The sequence below is a fragment of the Barbatula barbatula genome, assembly GCF_947034865.1.
Source record: "Barbatula barbatula genome assembly, chromosome: 7".
NCBI classification, from domain to species: Eukaryota; Metazoa; Chordata; class Actinopteri; order Cypriniformes; family Nemacheilidae; genus Barbatula; species Barbatula barbatula.
This window is the reverse complement of record NC_136770.1, coordinates 11,085,192-11,107,422: the sequence shown is the minus strand read 5'-3', so window position 1 is coordinate 11,107,422 and position 22,231 is coordinate 11,085,192. Positions and strand designations below refer to the sequence as shown.

General features: G+C 40.9%; 1 protein-coding gene across 1 annotated transcript in view; it reads left to right on the top strand.

The window, feature by feature from the left end:
* Positions 1-22,231, top strand: part of kif1aa (kinesin family member 1Aa) — a gene marked incomplete at its 3' end in the record, with an annotated part of 149,219 nt that overhangs the window by 98,187 nt on the left and 28,801 nt on the right. The window contains exons 31-37 of the mRNA XM_079460586.1: positions 4,614-4,732; positions 4,814-4,869; positions 9,276-9,384; positions 9,568-9,634; positions 13,398-13,482; positions 13,566-13,671; positions 20,301-20,327. Coding sequence (XP_079316712.1) covers positions 4,614-4,732; positions 4,814-4,869; positions 9,276-9,384; positions 9,568-9,634; positions 13,398-13,482; positions 13,566-13,671; positions 20,301-20,327 — 569 coding nt within the window. The remainder of the gene's footprint in view (positions 1-4,613; positions 4,733-4,813; positions 4,870-9,275; positions 9,385-9,567; positions 9,635-13,397; positions 13,483-13,565; positions 13,672-20,300; positions 20,328-22,231) is intronic.

The following is a 22,231-nucleotide window of genomic DNA, read 5'->3' as shown; positions in this document are numbered from 1 at the left end:
AGACACAGAACTTTACAATTTTAGCCCCGGAGGGTGGTTTATTGTGTTGGCAGCGTGTTGTAGGGGACTCATAGATAGAAGTCCATGGGGAAGATGGCTCGTCCTCAGTCCGTCAAAGTCTTACGGGTGCTCGTGCTTCAGTGGGGTAAGTGGTGCAGGCGTGGTGTAGCAACGGATGTTGAATAGACTCTGACGTTGCGTCACGTCACGTCACGTCACGTCACGTCACGTCACGTCACGTCACGTCACGTCAGCCGTTGGGTCGAGTCAGATCAACTGTAGCTTCGTCACCCGCTGGTCTCTGTTAGAGAAGGAAGAAATATCACACGTTAACAAGGCGTCTCTGTGGAGAACAAGCTCACCCTTTCCCCTTCTTCCTCTGTTTAAAAAGGGTGAGCTTAATGGGGATCAGGTGGTGACGATCTGCACGTGAGTTGGCTTGATTGCGCCGTTGCCTTGGCGACGCTGATTTGCCACTGGCCTGCTCGTCACATAGTCTAATCGTTTAGCTTGGCAGATAAATGTTTTAAATTAAGAAACACATGTTGGTGTTGTGTGTACACTTTAGACTACCAAGGAGACAATGATTAGACAGCTAACAGGCTAATCGATTAGTTTGGCAAATTAATATGTTTTAAATTAAGGAACACAACTTTGTTATTGCGTGTACAATATAGACTACCAAGGGGAAAAAAACTCCACTCTGATAGATTAGAGCCATGTTGTACTGGGGAAACATTTTTGTAAAATAAATACATATTTATTTTAAATGTTTCATTTGTAAACTCTTGTAGCCTGAACTGGTTGGTATCGTTGGAAAGGGCCGTTCTACCCATTTTCTATTGCCGCTGCAGTACCCGCTCCCCCAGGAGCCCAACCTTCTCCTCAAAAGGCACAACAGCATCTCTTCCAATCACTCCTGCAGGAGCCGAACTTTCCTTCTTAAACTGCCGCAGTAGCACTCACTCCAGCAAAGCTCAGTCCTCTTCCTCCATGGCCGCTGCATCTTCTCCTATCTTCAGGAGCCTTCTTCTTTACTCAACAATACCGTTTCTTGATGTTTTGTTGTTGTATTTCTTAATAATGGAAGTATTTAGATTATTTAAAAAAATCAGTTTTATTATTATTATTATTTATTTATTATTACTCACAGTTGGTCGAGCCTTAAAAAGGAGGCACACCCAGATGAGGTGCCCCGATCCCTCACATTACAGACAATATGGTGGTGTTGTTCCTCCTTGGTGAGATGATATTGATCAACTTGCATTGGATCAGGTGTTGTAGGGCTATAGGGTGGTGGGTTGGGCAAAGTAGATGTATCGGTGGTAAAAGGCAGAGAAATGCTGAGCAATGTGACACTGACGGCTGAATACAATTTTCCAGCCCTATGGAGTCATCGTAATAGCCATATGGTACGGACCTCTGAACTCTGCTCTATTATCTGTTTACCATCAAGGAATGTCTCTTTCCATCCACCGTTAGTAGCCAATCCGTGATTGTAATGCATTCTCTGCCACAGAAGACTTCCCTTGACGAAGGCAAAGCAGCTGATGTACCTGCACGGAGAAAGGGCTAAAAGTCTTGTAAATTGGTATAGAGAGTATAATCCCAAAAATTCTGAGCCCATTGCCGAGCTTTTATCAGCACACAGTGACCATAAAACAAAGGTAAGAGACAGTCACAGGCACAAACATCCACGGATGATCACATCCATATTGAGTATAACATCCACAGGTATAACATACACAAGAACAAATAACAGGTAGGTATCTCAGATAGGAATAACAACTCGGTCATTAACTAGAATGTGAACAACATCAAACAACAACTAGACCTGATAAAGACATGTGGTCTGAGGTTAGTATATACAAGTATGGCTTTGTTCAGACTGTCACCTCAAATCACATCTGTGTATTCAGATCCAATTTGAATGTCCCGTGGTGCTCTATTTAGCAATATCTGCAAGGGGTGAGGAGCTGGGTGTCGGACTTCATCGTCAACAACCCGTTGGATTATCCGAGTCTGCCCGGGTCATGGATTATTCGAGTCTACTCGGGTCGTTGCTGGAACACGTTGGAGAACTGACGGACCAAGGCCTCTACATCGCTCTTCTGGTCCGGGGAGAGCTGCTCCCCAACGTGAACCACTGGTGGTTCCGTCGCCGCGCAGGCCGCCATCTGTTGGGCCACCTACTTCTTTAGGAGATTCACGTGGTAGAGCTGCTCCACCTTCCGTCTACCCGGCTGATGGACCCGGTAGTTGACCGGCCCTAGCTTCTCCAGAACGGTGTAGGGGACCTTCCAGGAAGCCAAGAACTTCGACGTAGCCGACGGGGTTAGGACCAAGACGCGGTCGTCCGGCTGGAGTTCCCGTGGTTGGGTGGGCCGGTCATACAATCGTTTCTGGGTGCACTGGGCCTCTAGCAGATGTTCCTTTACGAGTGGCATTACCCGGTCAATTCGCTCCCTCATCTGCTGTACGTGTTCAATTACACTCCTATGCGGGGTAGGCTGTTGTTCCCGGGTGTCTCGGGCCACGTTCAGGAGCCCCCGGGGCTGGCAGCCAAACAGCAGTTTGAATGGGGTAAACCCGGTGGATGCCTGGGGAACCTCTCTCACTCCGAAGAGAACGTAGGGAAGCATGAGGTCCCAGTCGCGCCCATCCTCTGCCACCACTCGCCGCAACATCCTCTTCAGGGTCTGGTTAAACCTCTCCACTAATCCATCCGTCTGCGGGTGGTACACCGAGGTGCGGAGTTGTTTTACCTAGAGGAGGTGAACAGAAGGAACATCTCCTTGGCGATCGCCTTGGTTGTTTCGTAGGCAATCGCCTTTCGTAGAGGGAGGGCTTCCGGGTATCTGGTGGCGTAATCGACGATTACCAGGATATTTACATTTATTCATTTGGCAGACGCTTTTTTATCCAAAGCGACTTACAAGTAGCTTTATACAGTGGCACATTACTGCAGAGCAATCAGGGGTAAGGTGCCTTGCTCAAGTCATGGCCTTCAGTCATGGCCTGCTGGCACTGAGATTAGAACCGGCAACCTTCTGATCACAAGCCCAATGCTCTAAATTGCCCCCGCCTTCCCCTTGGGTAAAACAAACAGGGTCTTCTCCTCCCCCCGCCTTAAGGCGACACAGTACAGCAGACCATTTTTCACCACGAAGTGCGGCAAGGGGTGAGGAGCTGGGTGTCGGACTTCGTCGTCAACAACCCGTACCTGGTTCCAACAGTTGCGTAAGCGATCATCCTCCCGCTGTTCTTTCCCAAATGATCCACTTTTGGTGACTGGAGGGTTCACCCTCCGGGGCTGGGCGTTCGCTCTCTCTCCCCCAGCTCGTGCGAAAGCTGCGTCCGCTAGCTCGACAACGTCTCCCAAGGAGGTGGGGTTCCTCATGCTTACGGGGTTCCTAAACCGGCGAGGCAGGGTGCGCAGCAGGATATCGACGACCACCTTCTCAGCTACTTTGTGGGCTGTGGATCCCTCCGTCATGAGCCAGAGATGAGCGAGTCTCGACAGCTGGGCGGCCTGCATCCGGACGGGAATTGCTCGTTGTACACCCACTGATGGAAGTGTTGTGCGGCAGCCACCGGTGACAAACCAACCCGAGCGAGGATTTCCGCCTTCAGCCTGTCGTAGTCATTCTGATGCGGGGTTTGGACCGCGAAATACGCCCTCTGTGCCTCGCCGGTCAGGAAGGGAGCCAGTATCCGTGCCCAATCGTCTCGGTCCCAGGCTTCCCTCACAGCGATTATCTCAAAGGTGTGGAGGTAGGCATCGATGTCATCCAACTCGGTCAACTTGGTGAGGTGGAAGTGTGCCGTGGCGCGGCCATCTGGGAGTGGGACTCGAGCGGCATTGGCTTGTGCGGTCTCAAACTGGTGTTCCAGTCGCTCTTGCCGGCGAGTGAGCTGTTTGGTAAACCGATGTTGTTGAGCAGAGATGTCCGTGAGGCAGCGAATGATTTCCTCCTGTTCCGCCATCGGGGAAGAGGGGCGAACAAGAGAGAGAGAGAGCGATTCCCTGCGGGTGAAAACCAGGCTGTATTAGTGAAAGTGCCGTCTCAATATGCCCGCATTCTCCACCACTGTGGCAGGCAGAGACGAGACAGACACAGAACTTTAACATTTTTGCCCTGGAGGGTGGTTTATTGTATATGCAGAGTGTTGTAGATGACTCCCGGAGAGAAGGCCGTGGGGAAGATGGCTCCTCCTCAGTCCGGCAAAGTCGTGTGGGTGCTCGTGCTTCAATGTGGTAAGTCGTGGAGGCGTGGACTCTGGCGTTGCGTGGACTCTGGCGTTGCGTCGAGTCATATAGTGTAGATTCGTCACCCGCTGGTCTCTGTTTGGAGAAGGAAAAATACCACAGGCTAGTAGGGACTCTCTGTGGAGAACAAGCTCTTCTTCCTTTGTTTAAAAAGGGTGAGCTTAATGGGGACCAGGTGGTGACGATCTGCAGGTGAGTTGGCTTGATTGCGCCATTCCCTTGGCGACGCTGATTTGCCACTGGCCCGCTCGTCACAAGAGTCTGTCAACACGCAAAAGTATATCTAAAGGCACAAAATGTCTTATTAGGCTAAGGCTAAAATATTTTTTTTCTGATTTTCCAGATTGCTGTAGAGGTGACCAAGTCCTTTATAGAGTACATTAAAACTCAGCCAATTGTGTTTGAAGTATTTGGACACTACCAGAAGCAGCCTTTCCCTCCACTCTGCAAGGATCTTATCAGGTAGATCTTGGAAAAGATTTAGTTTCCAACTCACATTGAAAAACATCACAGCTGTTATGAAATAACCAGTATTTTTTTCAGCCCATTGCGTCCATGCAGACAACAGTTCCTGAGAGTCATGCCACTTTCCAAACCTGGTGAGAACAATGAGCATTTGATTGATTTAAAATAAAAGAAACAACAATTTTAAAAAATGTTTTTTAATAAAGCTTTTTAGCAAATACTCCTGGTTTTGATGTTGCTGTTTGAGGTCTCTGTGCCCATGTCACAGTTTTTTTGTTGTTGGTGGTGGGTGTAGCCGCAGATAACAATACCCTTTCTGATCGGGAGAAGAACCTGGAGCTGATTCGCTACCTGTTGCCAGAGGTCTTCAATGGGGCTCTGTTGGACTCACTGTCAAGCCACGCCCTCAGTGCAGCAGGCGTGGCTGTTTCCTACCTACTTGAGGGGGAGGAGCAAGCCAAACTGCCGGCCCCACCCTTGTCTATTTGTTCAATCATTAAAGCGCAGAAGCCGGGTCTGTAATGGTTATGAGTGCTTAAGGCCAGTGTCTCTGAAACTCAGCCTCTAGTCTGTATAATGCCCTGGGATTAAATTATTTGATTTCAGTCATATTGTGTTTATTAATATTTTTACTAAGGAAAGAGCAGAGTGAAAACATTAAGAATGCTCCTATTGATTTTACCAATTTTCTCCCTTACCACACAGCCCACCCCCCAGAAATATATATATGTATATATAATAAGAAATATAAATATAAAACCATCTTTAAATAAATTCATAACTTTTTACAAAGGAAAACAACTTAAAAGTTTAGAAATAGAGGAAATAATTGACATCATTGTTAGCCCATTATGTCTTAGTACATTATCTGGCGTTGTATCATAAATCATATATTCCTTAAAGGGCTCATCGGATAAACATTTTCCACAAGGTGGCATGATTTATTAAAGCCTTCATTAAATGAAGTGTAAACAACACCACTTTTGCCTGTCTAAAGCAGCTATGCTTACAGCAACACGTTTTGGTGTATGTCTCCTTTTATTATAATGAGTTACTTCGCACCATCTTACAACTGGCATGTCAAAATCTGTCACAGCAAATAGCGCAACCTAGTAATGTTCTCACGTTGTGTTTGTCAATGACAAGCGCTAAAATCTGTGGAATTTGCTGCTGAAGATCTTTGGCCGCTGATTTCGTGCAGCCCTGATTCTACCCTTAAAAGCTTGATATCTTGCTATTCATTAGCAAATCAATTATCAGTAGTGACAAATAGTTGCAGCTAAACATATTAACGCAAACACTGTATTGACATACATACACACAGCCAAACAACCCTGATAGCACACATACATCTAACAGAAATCTATTCGATGTCTGCATTTACATTTGCTCATCTGCAATGTGTCTGGGAGACGTCTGCTGTCAGATGTCCTATAGAGATGTCTGTAAGATGTCTATGATTTAGAATGGATGTAAAACTGCTCTTTCTAAGATGTTAAGCAGACGTTTTTACACAGCAGATGTTTTCCAGATTTCCAAGGAGTCTCGTTTATAAACGTTGCGTATGCCAATTTTCATGCAAAGGTTGTGATTTATTAAATCACTCAAGTGACGACTAAAAGTTATACAAGATATATAGACATAGATTTCTTGTTCATGCACTGCTTTTAACATTTTATACACTTTGCTTTGGTATGTTGCGTGTTTTAATGTTTAAAAACAGCGAGGAGTATAAGATGCTTTTTCCTCTTAAACTAAATTGCAGAAATCGTGTTATAAAACATATTTTATGTATTTAAAACATTTCTAGCAAGAACAGGGATCAATGGTGCGCACTTGTGATCAATGGTGATATTATTGTGGACACTGTCCATCACATGAATGGAAATATGTATATGCATATGGAAATGATATGCAGATGACATTATGCATAGTTAAACCAGGAATTTTAAGCACCATTTATGGTTATATTGGGGAGATGATGGAGTGGAGGTACGCACATTCCTCCCCCGCCAGGGATTTATAAAGGGAATTATGCACAGGTTCTGGCGTACGCATGGCTTTATAAATCTGAAAACTTTTGTGCATATGCAAAAAATCATGAAGTGATTTGCGTAAACAAGCAGGTTTCTATTTATAGTGGATGGAAACATGCAGATTATGGGCAGTAATATTATAATAAGAACCCCTTCCTATGTAAGAAGGGGAGCTAAATCTGATCGGCTCCATTTTCACATGCTTGCAGTGACAGTCTCACAAAACAAAGTTACTGGGTTCTGTTGGTAGATGCACCGGGGACCTGATTATAGCACATAAGGAAAAAGTCAGATTTTTATCCGATGACTCATTTAATCTTTTGAAATAATAAAGTTTGATGTCCTAAACAAAGATCATTTTGAAATGTAGATTCAAAAAACAGTTGTTTTCATCTGTCCCAGCAGAATTGTCTTCTGAAGTCTCTTTAGTTAGGGACATTACTTGTAAAGCATAAACTCATCATTGCAAAAACGTCATGACACAACATAGACGTGATAAAAATCAGTAAAGTTTTTTGCAACCTGCCCTGTTGCTGTATTCGTTTGTATCATTGTCCTAATATATAGTGAATGAGGGTCTGTAGTTGTCAGTGCCTGAATTTGTATACATACTGATCTAGCTAGGGACTTGATTAATAAACACTGTATGTTTTCCTACCTGTGTTGTAAAAATCTAAGGTTTTAGCTCATCAATATGATTCAGATTATAATTGGACTATAGGGTAATATTTGACCCTAAAACATTTTTGGATGGGTAGAGAAAGTGTCAACTCATTTACCTTAATTTCTCAGGGAGTCACATGATTTTTTCCGGCATTGACAGACTAAAGGACACTTTGTTCCAGGGGCTGTTAGGCCTGTTAAAAAACGGTCTGTGTGTGTGTGCAAGTGGGTGTGTGTCTTTCTCTCTGTCAGTCTCTCTATTCCTTATCAAACAGATGGACATTTTCTGGCATTTCTCTTTGACATATACCAGAAATAAATAGTACTGCATGAGTGAAACAGGGTGTTCTGTGAGTTGAAACTGAGCTTAATGGTGCAGTACTCCCTAAACCTCTGCAGTATGTATGTATCTGTTTTTTAATATTGTTCGTTTCTTTATATTTCCTATATTTCCTTTTTCTGACGGAAAACATAGGTAATGATTATAATACATTATAATGCATTTTAATTAAACCTTATAAATCACAAATAATTAAACTTGAATTTATTTTAAATGTGCATTAGCTTTAATGCCATCAAAATGTGTACCCCCAAGTTGATGAAACAAAACGTTTCAGTAACACATGTAACCTTCTTTCCCTGATGCGCCCAATTCGCATACTATCCATTCTAAGTAGTATTCGAAAATAGAATAAGTATGTCCCAAATCGTATTATGTTGAAGAGTATGCCAAAGATTCCCAAAAGACCTAGTCTTGTAGAAATGAGAACGATGCACACTCTAATGGCTAGTATTACCCAAAACTTACCGCAAGTAGATGGAGTTTACTGACACTACACTGCATTAATAAAAGTAGTAAGCTTCACTGAATTAACAAGAACACATAGGGCCTACCTATTACAAGGTCGAACTCTTGAGTATCTGGCGCACAACGTGATTTCTCTGCCAAGACTACAGTCATAAGTTCTACAAAGACAACCCTCTCACAGTCCATTAAGAAAGATACCAGGCTTTTATAAAAACGTGCATATAACCTCAGAGAGCAGTTGCCCACCATAGCCGTTATTCATTCAGTAACATGCAGGCTGAAAACAAGAATATAGAATCTCGCAAAGGTATTGGCTGTAGCCTAACCAGCAGCTCTACAAATGTCTGCTAGAGAGGCACCCTCATCGACAGCACTGTAAGCCCATTCCATGAGTGACAGGTTAAACATACAGGTTTCGAAAAAGGAACCTTAGTCGGTTCCGCCAGGTTGCAGTGTTCTGCGGGCACAAATGCACCCTAACCGCACATTTCACCTAGGGAATCTCAACAAATCCCTTGGCCACCCCGCCATCAAGGGTGGAGAGAGCAAATGAGCCTGTAAATCATGTGCGTGCCGTAAAGTGTGTTGACCATGATTTCAAAAGCGCATCATGCACTTCCAGGAAGAAGGGCAACAGGGTGAGGTTTTGAATCACAAATAGATAAGTCTATCGTCTTGATACCCGTACTTTCTGTTTCAATATTCTGCTTACCAAATGATTTAACAGGGACATTGAGTTAAAGTTAAATATTCCTTGTGACATGTGCAGATGTTTAGGGATCACTGTTCTTTACATTACTTTATTCATCTGAACAGCAATGTGCATTAACAATGTACCAAGACCTTCCAATCCTGCTCCACTATAACTATAATCTTTTATATAATCCTCCTATTCTCTGATCCATACCCACCGCTTTCCCTTGAATATCTAGTAACCTCATGTGTCACTGAGTATTGATTTTATCCTTTAGTTTAAGATTACCAAAATATTAACTTGATTCTTCTCATTAGTTTTCTTCTGTTTTGTATGTAGTTCCTGCTACCAAACTGACAGCTCTCAAACAACCTACAGCAGGACCATGTCACTGTAAATATGACCTGATGGTCTTCTTTGAAATATGTGAGCTAGAGGCCAATGGGGAGTAAGTATCTAATCTCACCCTTAACCCTTTAACTTTGACTTGATTTCTGGGAAAGATACATTTTTCAGCACTTTAAACTCAAAATGCTTTAAAACATAATTTTTGTTTGTTTGTTTGTTTAAAAGACGTATATGTTGCATCTACTTTCTTATCGAGATAACCTGGACTATGTTTTTCTTGCAGCTATGTTTCATCAGTTGTAGACCATGGAGTCGGCTTGCCATGCCATGGCACTTTCATGTTACATCAGGTACTAGGATTTGTTCTTTGTTCTTTCTTTTGTAATTATCCTTCCTTTTCATTTCTTTCCTTCTGATATTGTATCCTGTAATATTTTAATGATAAGCTTAACACAGTAAAATTTTCTTTTGGTCTGGGCCCGTGTTTTTGAAAAAAGGTTTTCTTAGTCACACAATTCTGAGACAATTCTTTGAAATTTGGGCATTTCCCCTTAAAATTACAGAGATGATCATAGTGAAGATTAATTATTCACAAAGCATCTTAATCTTCAAAAGAGCTCTTAATTTGATGATTTGAGGATATTAGCAAGATCTAGCATTGAGGTTGCGAATTGCAAGAACAGCTCACTCCACCCCTTTCCCCTCCCTTTCAAAGTGCTACTGCGGCTCTCACAGAACGATGTTATCACATTTTTGCTTCTTTGCCGAAGGAGATAACATATTTATTAAACACACTCTTTAACGCAGTTTGTCTGTGTAGGGCTTCTAAATTCCATGCAAGTGGCTCAGGGGTGTATGTTGATAAAAACGAATTCTAAGACAATAAAAACAACACTTATTTTATATACCCTATTATGTTACATTTCTTTCAATAGATCCTCTGAAAATTATACACTGGATCTTTAAGGTCAAACAAACAATTTTAGGAGTAGGGAGGAAGACTTTTAAGAGACTTAAAAGATTATTCAGCAGAGTATAGACAAAGAGTAAAAATAATGATTACAGTGATTTAATCAGAATTGTCTGGGCTTCAAATTAAACAACATTAAAGACAACCAAATGCATCATTTGTGAAATGTTTTACAGTATCATATGAAGGCTCCTCCACTTCCCATAAAAAAACCTACCATTATGTATTGAAAATATCAACAGAATTCTGAAGGCAAAGTGATAATAACCTGTGCAGTGCTTTTTGCCATTTCTTGTCTTCTATTTAACTTCAAGTTTTCCACAAACCAATTTTTATTTACACAGATAGTTAATGCAGCTATAAAGCGCATTACACAGGAATTAAAATTATGTGAAATAATGCTGAACATAACTACAAAAATTTGAACAATATACTAATAAAATTCTGTCTTTATTAAACGATAAAATTTACTGTCGAATTACTGCCAACCAGGTAAATTAACAGTTCCAGGGTTAGGCCTACAGCAAATGTTACCAGATTGTTGTAGTGTAGGCCTATGAAATATTGTTCTCAATGAGATGCGTTTGGAAATATAACAAAAAATCCTGGATTTAAATCCTAGCTCGATGGAACCTAATTAATGTATGCTCCTATGGCCAGGCATCTTTGCACAAGCACTAGTCTTCTCACTTGACGATCTGAACCGAAGTACACTTATATTATTATGATGCGACTGTTTTGAGGTAAACGATAAGAAAAGCACTCACTCTCATTACATCATAGAGTAAGGTTAAATTTGTGATTTAGTAAGTGTCCGACTTCATGCGCGTGCTGCGCAGATCCATCTGCTTAACACGAGAGCTATTCATATAACTCCTGCAATACTGAGCATCACTGCATAATTTCCGACAAACTTAATATTTAAAGCAGTTTTGGATGCGTTAACAGAAGTCTGCGTGTGATCGTGTCACAGTATTGTTTTTTCCTTACGAAGGAGCAAGGAATTTAAACAATTCATGTCATGAGTTCAAATAAAAAAATCAGAGTCACAAACAATGATACTCCAAACATATTTCTAAATTAACTTTAAAAAGAAAAGAAACTAAATAAATGTAATTTGCCATTAAAAACTTTAATCTAAATTTAATGGCTGAAAACAGTCTCAAAATGTACATCATGCATTCAAACTGGAAAGCCTGCCTGAGTAAACAGCCACAGCACAAACAGAAGTCCTCGAAACATTTTTCCACATCATTCTATGAAAAAATGAAAGAATAATGTATGTTTGAATTCTTTAAATAAACTGTGTTGTTATTATTAGCCTAAATCAAATGTTGCTGTGTGTTTTCACTCTCTGGCTTTCTGCTGATGTGGCAATGAATGACGTAGTTTAGAACGGCTTTAATGCACCTTCATTTACACTAAACCTGACCCGCACCAGAGTCGCCTTTGATACTAGGGTCTGACGAGGGTCAGAACCGGCATATTGTTGATCGGCATTGGGTCTTTACCAAGAAATGTAATCCTCCTCAGAGACACCTTAACTAGCCTGTGTAAAGACGCCATTAGGCTTAAGAATACAGGTCCTGGTTTGGTCACCTCCGATGCCAACATTTTCACTGGCACCATAACAAATATGATCGACTGGATATTATTGCATTTGTAGCAACTTTCAAGTTTGGCAGTTTTGAGCATAATAGTTATCTATATTTTATAATAGATGTTAATAAATTATGCACTTTTAAGTAGGGTTGTCAAGGCATAAACATCTTATGATACTATACCAGACGAGCCGAGTCCATATGCAGTATTTTATTTAAAATTCACAACAAACAGATCCAAATCGGTAGGCAGATAGCATAGAAGTGAGGCAGACAGAGGTTATATTAGGCAGTCTAATCCAAACACCAAAGCAAATGGCAATCGAAGTCCCGCCTTCCAGCGATTTGGGACACACCTAGTGTCTCGATGAATGACACACTTAATAAGTATCTTAACCGAGTCTTTCAAAACAGATTTATTTTAGAGATAAAAACGAACCAAAAATGAGAGGGTATTAACAAAGGACATGTGGATTACAGTATATGCACTGAAAATACCCTGCAATAATCTGCTACTGGATTTATTAATGTTACATTACTCTCTTCAATTAATACTTTTACACGAAACAGGTTCAGGTAAAAGTTGCCAGAATTTATTTTCTGGCACTCACACAAAGGCTATGCACGAGGATGGTCCCCAAATTACCTCAGCAGAGATGATGGTTCACATACATCCACAGCACAGCAAACCAAATTGAAGAAACAAAAGAAATACATGCAAATCATAAAATGACTTTCAAAAGAACACCCTAGTGAAACACACTGCACATACGGTTAATAGATGTCTCATCTCTGCCTACAGTGCTTTACCTTCCATCCTCGTGGTATTCACACAGTGGGAGGAGTTCAACAGAAAACAAACAAACAAAAATAACACTAGTCCGCCTGGGCCTCCTTACTAGGCCAAGATACCCTCCTTTACCGGGCAGACTAGAGGAAACATCATCATACATAAAAAAACCTAAAAACAAACTCCAAACAAATAAGGAAATAACAAAAGCAACGATTAGGCCTCACAGAGCCGAAATAGCCGTTGCCGTACTGCAAAGGAAAACAAATCTTTATTATAATTGCATTAAACCCTCATCCCACATTCCCTAATTATACAACCCTTCGTACCCATCTCACTAGTCCAATGAGACACGTCAACTATGCAACAATACATTCACATGCGAGTCGGTGTGTCACCCTCTATTCCTGCCGGCCAGCAACAGACACCCTTTCAACTCTCTCCGGCCACCTTTATCCTTCTCACCACACCCCCTTTCTTGGGCAACTCCCTCGGTCGTACCTGCTACATTAAGTAAGTGCTAATCTGTGTCTCCATCTTCACTGAGCTTGTCTATATTGATTCACAGAAGGTGAAGCTAAATGGTTGCGGTGCACGTGAGGCATTCTTAAAAGTAGAAATATTTTCATCTCGATGAGGTGCCGACACACCACACCACGAAGCAGCATGTCACGACCGCTTCCCCTTAGACTACAATATTACAGTGTACTCTACTGTATGTAACTATAACATGAAACATATTTATCTAACAGGGCATCCAGAGGAGAGTTACAGTTACCATAGTACATGAGACAGGACGAGATATTAAGTGGAAGGAAGTGCGAGAGATAGTTGTTGGTGAGTTTAATCTTACACTCTTATGCCCTAAAACCAGATATATAAAAAAAATAGATTAATTTATGTTTGCTTATGTTTTACAGGACGCATACGGAACACAGCGGAAGCAGATGAGACCATAATAGACCCAAAAGTTCTATCTCTCAACATACTGTCTGCAGGATACTTTCGACCCACACAAGATGACAGGTACTTTACCAGCCCTCATAAATACTAACTTAAATTAGTTCTAGTTCTAGTATTATCTTCTTGTATTCTGGGATTCTTATCTTCCTTATATATTCCAGTACAATTTCTCGGTAGTTTTCAGTAAATGTGTGGGTTATATTCATATTTTGTAAAGCCTGTATCTTCGAGAGAAGTCAGTAGCATGTTCTTTAGTTAGACTGTGTAATGCATTGCTCTTTTTAGTATGATGATTCCATTTAAGTGATTGCAAAACTTCAAGAAACTAGTCAACTTAAAGACGTAATTATGATTATGTACTAATATGTTCTTCCTTCCATGTAACATATAGCTATGAATAATATCTTTTTTTAGAAAAAATAAGTGGACTGTCAAGCTCAAAAGTGACAGAAGCTTACAAGTTTCAAAGCAGTGCACAAAACTTCTAAGTTGTTGTTAAATATTGCTAGTATCCACCCACCTCTCTCTGGTTACTAGCCTTTGCACAAGGAATAGTTAGAAATGTGTTATAGAGTAACATTACTGAAGCAATAATAGAAATATGCCTTAAATCTCAAGTACAGTCACATAACTCACATTTGAAGTCGAAAGATTGTAGAAAGATTGTAGATGTTAACAATATTTATGACAAGAAACATACAGTATGAAAATATACCTTGAGGCAGTAAATATGTGAACCAACTAAACTAAGACAGACAGACCAGGAATTAAAAGATGGTTCTCTAGTTCTCCTCCTGGTTTTTTAAGTCTTTCCATTTGATGTCGGCCTGCATTTGTGTCAATTCCTCATCTATTCATTCCGTCCTTTCCAAAACTCAATTTCTCAGATGGAATGCTCACCAAATCAAATAGTGGATTTATTTAGTTTTCTAAATAATATTTTTATACCAAGCAATGTGAACAGTGTAAAATCAACTTTTTCTTTATCTAACACACTCAAGCAATACAATTCATTAACATGACCTCATCATGGCAGCTATAGACTATGTGTAGTGACAAGTGTAGTGACAAACTTCAGCTGTCGCCAGAAAATCGGGATGTCAGGTTCCGGTTTGCTCTCGCACCATGCAAAATGTCAGTGTTTAGAAGATGTCTTCAAGATCTGCCAAAAATAAGCATTAACAATGTACACTGCATCGTTGATACCTGGTCCCCTGCTCCAACAGAAGGGTGAGCTTGATGGGGATCAGGTGGTGACGATCCACAGGTGTGGCGGCTTGATTGCGGCGTTGCCTTGGCGATGCTGACGCAGTCACAGGTGCTACTCCCAGTCTGTGGTGGAGATTCCCTGGTCGCCAAAATGTTGGAACTAAACACGCAATTTCAGCGGATGAGATCTCCCACTGCGCCAGCCCTGGCAGATGTAACCCTGCTGCAGCAAGCACCACTGACCGCCACGAACCAGCGCTACCGCCGCCAGAACTTTACTCTGGTGAGCCCAGTTTCTGCAGAGAATTTTTAACTAAATGCTTCATGTTCTTTTCCCTACAGCCATTGACGTATTCGACCGAGCCGTCCAAGGTCGCGCTAGTACTTACATGGTTATCTGGACGAGCAGCTGAGTGGGGAACGGCGGTGTGGGAGAATAAACATCCTTGCGATTCTTTCTTTTGAAGCTTTTTCACTGATCGTGTGGTAGCAGGCCGCGAAGCAAGTCTGCAACAAGGGACCCAGTCTGTATCGGATTATTCCATCGAGTTTCGGACTTTACCTGCAGAGAGCAAATGGAATGAAGAGGCGCAGTGGAATATCTTCTTACATGGTTTGAGAGATCGTGTTCAGTGGGAGATCGTCGCCATGGACCTACCCACAGATTTTTCGACCTAGCTCTTCAAGTAGATGCCCGTCTTCGACGACGCAAACAGCTACTACCTCACTCACTGAGGCGTGAGGCTCTGGAGCGTGTCACTGCCAGATCTATTGAACAAGCCAGTCATGCTATGGAGGTTGAACCAATGCAGCTGGGCAGAGCTCGTCTTTCCCAAGAGGAGAGGAATCGGCAGAGAGTCAAGGGTCTTTGCCTTTATTGTGGCAACGTGGGTTACATTTTAAGGAACTGCCCAGTAAAAGACCAAGCCCAGCAGTGGAACTGAGGTTACTGTCGGGTGTACTTTCCCTAGAGAAAACCCAACAAGGTTAAGGCTGTGGTAGATTGGCCCACCCCAGAGAACCGTAAGGCCCTACAGAGGATTCTGGGGTTTGCCAATTTCTAGCGGCACTTCGTTCACAATGTCAGCCACCTAGCCGCTCTTCTGACCGCCTTAACCTCCCCCAGAACTACGTTCAAGTGGCATGATGCAGCCGAGGCTGCATTCGCCAACCTCAAGAGCTACTTTGTTTTTCGGCTCCCATCCTTATAGCCCCTGATTCCAAACGTCAGTTTGTGGTAGAGGTTGACGCATCAGAGGAGGGGGTAGGTGCGGTTCTTTTCCAGCGCTCTCCCTCGGACGACAACAAGATGTACCCTTGCGCGTTCTTTTCTCATCGTTTTACCCCGCCAAACGCAATTATGACATTGGTAACCGAGAGTTCCTGGCGGTCGAATTTGCATTGGCGGAGTGGCGTCACTGGTTAGAGGGTTCAGGGGTACCCTTTATAGTTTGTGCAACAGAAGTGAATCATACTAAATGTCTGGTTAGACAACGATTCTGGTGGCAAACAATGGCTCAAGACATCTGGGATTTTGTATTGGCCTGCACGGTGTGTGCTTGTGGTAAGACGGCTAATCAACCGCCAGAGGGGTTACTTCAACCGCTGGCGGTTCCATCAAGACCCTGGTCCCACATCACGCTAGATTTTATCACTGCAAGGGACATTCTGGATCACTCTCTTATTGATGATTACAGGCAACAGGTTGGTTTCTCATAGAGGAAGGGGTACTGTCATGGTTTATGGATTCACTGCCTCATCTAGCGCTATGTCTTTATGTTTTGATTTGTGCTTGTCTGTGTTGCGCTGATTACTCACTGGTAACAGCTTTGGCTCATCAGAGCGACCAGACTTAAGTTTAGTTTTCTGTCCTTTGTTGTCAGGTCGTTTCAGTTCCTACCGGGTTCTGGTGGTGTCCAGTTCTGTTATCCATGTCTAGCCTTCTATGGTGCTACTCCCAGTCTGTGATGGAGATTCTCCCGGGGTGACTTCTAACACGCTCATGCTGGAGTTATTAACTGGATTACAGTCATTTCTCTCTGCAGTTGTTCTCACACTGAGACTTCTTCGCTGAATCAGGATCACAGCAAGGTCTGCTGTAGAACACCAAAGGACTATTCATCTGACTTGATTTACCTGACTCACTATTTGCCGGTTAAGCAATTTCTAATAAAAAAATATTGTTACACTCGCTACTGAATCCTTCTTACTTTCCCTGACATAGAGCTTAAATTACCTTACCTTAAATATAGCTTAATTCCTTTGTCCCGCTCTCTTATTGGAGCAGGGGACCAGGCGTCAACGATGCAGTGTATATTGTTAATGCTTATATTTGGCAGATCTTTGAGACATCTTGTAAACACTAACATTTTGTATGATGCCATAGCAAATCGGAAACTGACATCCTGACTCCTGGCGACAGCAGAAGTTCGTCACTACGCTGCACATAGTCTATTCTGTTGTTAAGTAAGGAAGACAATTTCCGGGTTCAAGCATCTAATAATTTCAAGCGGGGCTTCAGCCTAAACAGCTGTGAATGATAAAATTTTCTCACATTGCATATATAAGCAGAGTATTTGTAACGTCTCCAGGCTTACGGATTTTCCAACATCAATATTTGAATACATTTTTAAAAATGAATCACTGACTTGCCATGTGGAATTTCATTACGGAGATGAAGGTTAGGATCGTAGTTTTTCTATAGTTTTGCAGCTCGCCATTGTAATAAGAACAGGCTGAGGGATTATGCCACATGCTGAAGTTGACTGGTTTATTGCAGGGGTGAATGGAGGAACAGGTGACCGGTTAAAATCCAAACAAACAGGTAACATCCACAGGTAGGTAATTTACAGCAACAGGTAACATACACGGGTATCAAAAAGGGTCAAACGAGTGCAAAGCCTAAAACAACGATTTATAAAACAGACCTATTTTCTTTTCTAGCTTAATTATATGAACATTTAATTGTTCTAAATTACAATAAATGACAAGGTTAACGGTGCTTTGGTGTAAAACATTTTATGAGATTTTAGGCTAGCCTGCTTCTAAGATAATTTACGACAATTAAAATACACAGTTAAAATAAAACATTAAAAACTACACTAATCAATAGAATTAGGCTTATAAGCAATAGGTAAGTACCTAATGTATTTGCAAAGTGAAATCTTTGTTTGATAAATAGGCATTCTAATGAAAACAGACTACATGCAAGCTTTGCGTGGCAGGCTCCAGGTAGGTTTTGGGGGGCTGAAGGACACTGGTTCTGCCTCCGACAGATCTGTAAAAGAGAAAAATAAATTAAGCAAACATAAAACTGTGTGAGCTTGATTTAAGCAGCCTGAAATGCAAGGTTAGCAGCATTCGATATTAAACCCTTATAAAAACATATCTTTCTCCTCCAATACAGACACATTTTTCTTCACCTAAATAAAGATTATGGTAAAAACATTTACATGTAAACATTAAACTATAATTGTGCCGCAAAAATTATCAGTAATGTATTTCTACATTCGTTTTTTAAACTAAGCTCTTAAAGACTGAAATCAGATTTTTTTTAAATGCACACACAATACAAGTAATCTAAGACAACAGTTCGGTTCACTGCACTAACCCTGTTGACCGCAGCAGTGATGTCTTTCCAAACTGTTTACTTCCTTTGATAATTTGCTTTTCAAGGTTAAAGTTTAAAATCTAAATCTGCAAATTTCCTCTTTTTGACCGGATTACATTTCTCCATGTGGCAAAATCTATGGGCGAGGCACCTACACCCTGAATTTTAGGGGCGCGATATGTAAATTACGATTTTCACAAATAATTTGCACATAAATCATTTTCACATATTAATCATGTTTACGTCCAATATAAATAATTTTAAACCAACTAATAGCAATGAAATATTAAATGATGACAGTTCCTCCGACGATGCTTGAACACCACATTGTGAAGAGAGAGTGTCAGTACACGATCCGTTCCACCTGCACGATCCGTTCACGCATGCGCGTAATTACGTATTAGAAAACGTCATGGTTTTCCTACACTATTTGTACCGTGACGCAGGCGATGAAACGTTTGACGGCAGGCGGCACAACTGGCGGCATATTCTTTGTTTACGTTTTGAAATGTCGCTTACGTTACCATGATTACGATGTGTTTATGTGGTTGCCAATCCAAAATAATAGAGTTGTTACATGAACATAGATGATTTTGGTTTCCTGTGGAATAAAGTATTTTTATCGACTGCAAATCTTCAGTTTCCTCCAAACGCATTTTGCGATTTTGCGATTCATTGCTGTATCATGTCTATTTACCTTACCGTGTTTCGATCTAAGGTCAGTAGTATTGTCAAAGACAGTTTGTGTCGTTTTTTAAATTAAAATCTGATAATACTAGTTGACTTTATGTAGTAATTTATTAGTATGGGCCTATATATAGGCTAATATATCTATCCATTTAATCTAAATTAGTACAATAATCCCTTCAATGTCGTTTACAGAAGCCAATAAGGAACATAACACGCATGTCTAACTAGACTGTAGTTCTTTCTTCATGTAAATTATAAAGTCAGGGGAAACATTACAGTATTTCAAACTGACTTGACAGAACGCATAGTGAAATGAGACCAGGTGGAACGAAGCATAGTATTGTATTTTATTTAACAGTAAAAAATATAAATAAAGTAAAACAAAGCTGCGCAAGCGTGGAACAGATCGTGCAGTGTCGTAAATCGTCGCTAAACGAAATCATCATTTGCGCATGAGCGGTTTCTACAACGTCGTTGTGCGCATGCGTGAACGTATCGTGCGTCGTTGTGCGCATGCGTGAACGGATCGTGCAGGTGGAACGGATCGTGTACTGACAGAGAGTAACCGGAGGTTTTAGCGTCACAAAAACATCAGAAGAAGAAAACGGCGCTTTCAAAATAAAAGTAGAACAGACCACAAAGTGGCACTTTAAAACTACAACGTCTTGTTAACACATAAATATAATACTGTGTAGGTATTAATGCAATTTATCGAACATTTACACTAGGGTCTTTTCAGAATTAAAAATAAAATTTTCAGAATTATCAACCCAATAACACCTGTCCATCTGCACAGCACCAATACAAAAACTGTTGAGTAAAATTACTGAATACAACAAATATTTGCAAGTAGTAGTGACCACCTCTTTTGTAATTTAACCACACTGTTACACTATGTTATTTAAACTATGCATAAAACCATATTGGAAGGATTTGCGCAATAATACAAACAAGGACGCCAATGCGAGTTTTGCAGAGGCCTCGACAGCTGTGTGTACTGTGCTACGTTTTATTCGGATAAAAAACGAATTAATTCCTCATTTGAAACAGTGAACCTATTTGTTCTTGCAGTACAGATTAAGCTATCTGGGTCTCAACGTCACCTTTTCTATACAGCCATCATAAAATGCGTATTCTTATATTTCTCTAGTCCACTAACAAAATTTTATTTTGTGTTTTCCAGACAGTTTCTTGATTCGGACATGCCTAGGTATTTATTTTCTTTCAAATCTCTCCTGCCGTTGTGTCAGACATGAAAAGAATATGTATCTTTCATCTTGTATTTCCCTGCCCATTTTTCCAATAAATTTCCATAATTATTTGCCATGTTTTATCTGTTTGCAATTTTTTTACACTTTTACAAATTACAAAATATTCAGTTATTTCAACCCAGCGTTGTGTCAAAATTGGACAAGCACAACGGTTGGGTTATAAATGTCCCTACATTGGGTTGTTTCAACCAAAATGCTGGGTTGTTTAACCCGTTGTTGGGTCAAATATGAACATTTTCTGGGTTAATTTAACCTAGCAGTTGGGTTTGTCCATTTTCTATCCAAAAGTTTAAAGTGTATATTTCTGAAAATGTGAAAAATACGTGGTCTATTTTCCATGGAAATGCTTTTGAGTATGAAGCCTCTGTTCTGTATGCTTTTGATATTTTGTGGAACCTCTTGGTTGCATGATTTGGCTTTGTATGGGCTATGTTTTGGCTGAATCATTAACAGAAGGTGTGGTACAGATTAAATATACATATTTCAAGAGGACTGATAATTTACCCATATAATGGAGTTTTATAAGCTCTCATGCTCAACAAATTCTGAACAAATTTTACATATACTAATGAAGAATTTATAGTTTTTGAAACTAACCTTCATCACAAATTTCCAAGCAATATTGTGAAACAAACTAAGGTTGCTTGAGGTGATTACTGTGGGTTTGACCACACACCATGAGCTCTCTTAACCTCAATATTAATCATGTATCAATTATTGTTATCACACATGCACGTAGATGTATGATTTTATATTAAATAAGTCAAGTTTACTGGCAGCTCTGCCTTTCCAACATTCTGTGCTTATAATAAGATTTATTTTTACCACTAGGGAGCAGTGTTGATCAAATCGAATGTGAATGTTGTACTGGTTCATAATTTATGATTCATTTCCACTTGCGCAGTGTGTGTGGAGCAGAGCGATCATTTTCAATTCATTTGTATGAGAGCAGCGCTTGACGCTCACGTGTTGCATTATGGGACAGCTGGGCAGAAAAAGGCGTTGGGAGCGGCCGAGAACGTAAAAAAGTTGGTCTCTTCTTAACTTGATGCAAATATCAAGCGACAAACGCCGGGCGACAACCAATCACTGTAAACAGTAGGCAAGCCAAGATTATGACGTATGTTTTCGACTGCTTGCAAATGGTGGATTCATTTCGGGGTGTTAGCAAAAATTTATGACACGACTCAAACCAAATGCGTTTCAGCGCTTCATGTTTCTTGCTGCCCTGCTGCTTGCGGTTTGTTTGTATCCTTGGATAGCACTTCCCTTTGATATTAATATATTTGTACTGTCGATACTAATTTATCTGATACCTAAATCTTTCTGATATCATTAATTTGGCATTCTAAACCAAATTCATGATATCTTAACTCAACTCCGTTAGCATAACGTTAGCTTGTCGCCTGTGCACTGTGTATGTAAGCATGCACGCTCATCAGACCAAGCCCCCGAGATCGTCACCCCTTTCTGTTTATCCCCGTTCTCAATCCCCGGATTTTTGAAAATGACATTACCCATCTGGCACCGCGCAGTTCACCCGCCATCTTTAATTACACATTCATCACACCTGTTCACTGTTTGGTTGTCACAATATTTAGGTCGGACTGTTTCACCTTGGACTTTGTTGAGGGTTGTTGTATCCTGTTGTTTTGTAACGTTTGTCCCGTGGAACAAAGTTTTTTAATTTAATTTAATTTAATCCGATAACCTAGAGACACCTACCCGAGAAAGGCGTAACTATAATCCTTGTTGTTTGTTGCCTGAAAGGATATGATTTATGAAGACACTTACCTGATATGATTCCTGAAGATACTTGTTGGATGTGAACTTGTTGTTAAGT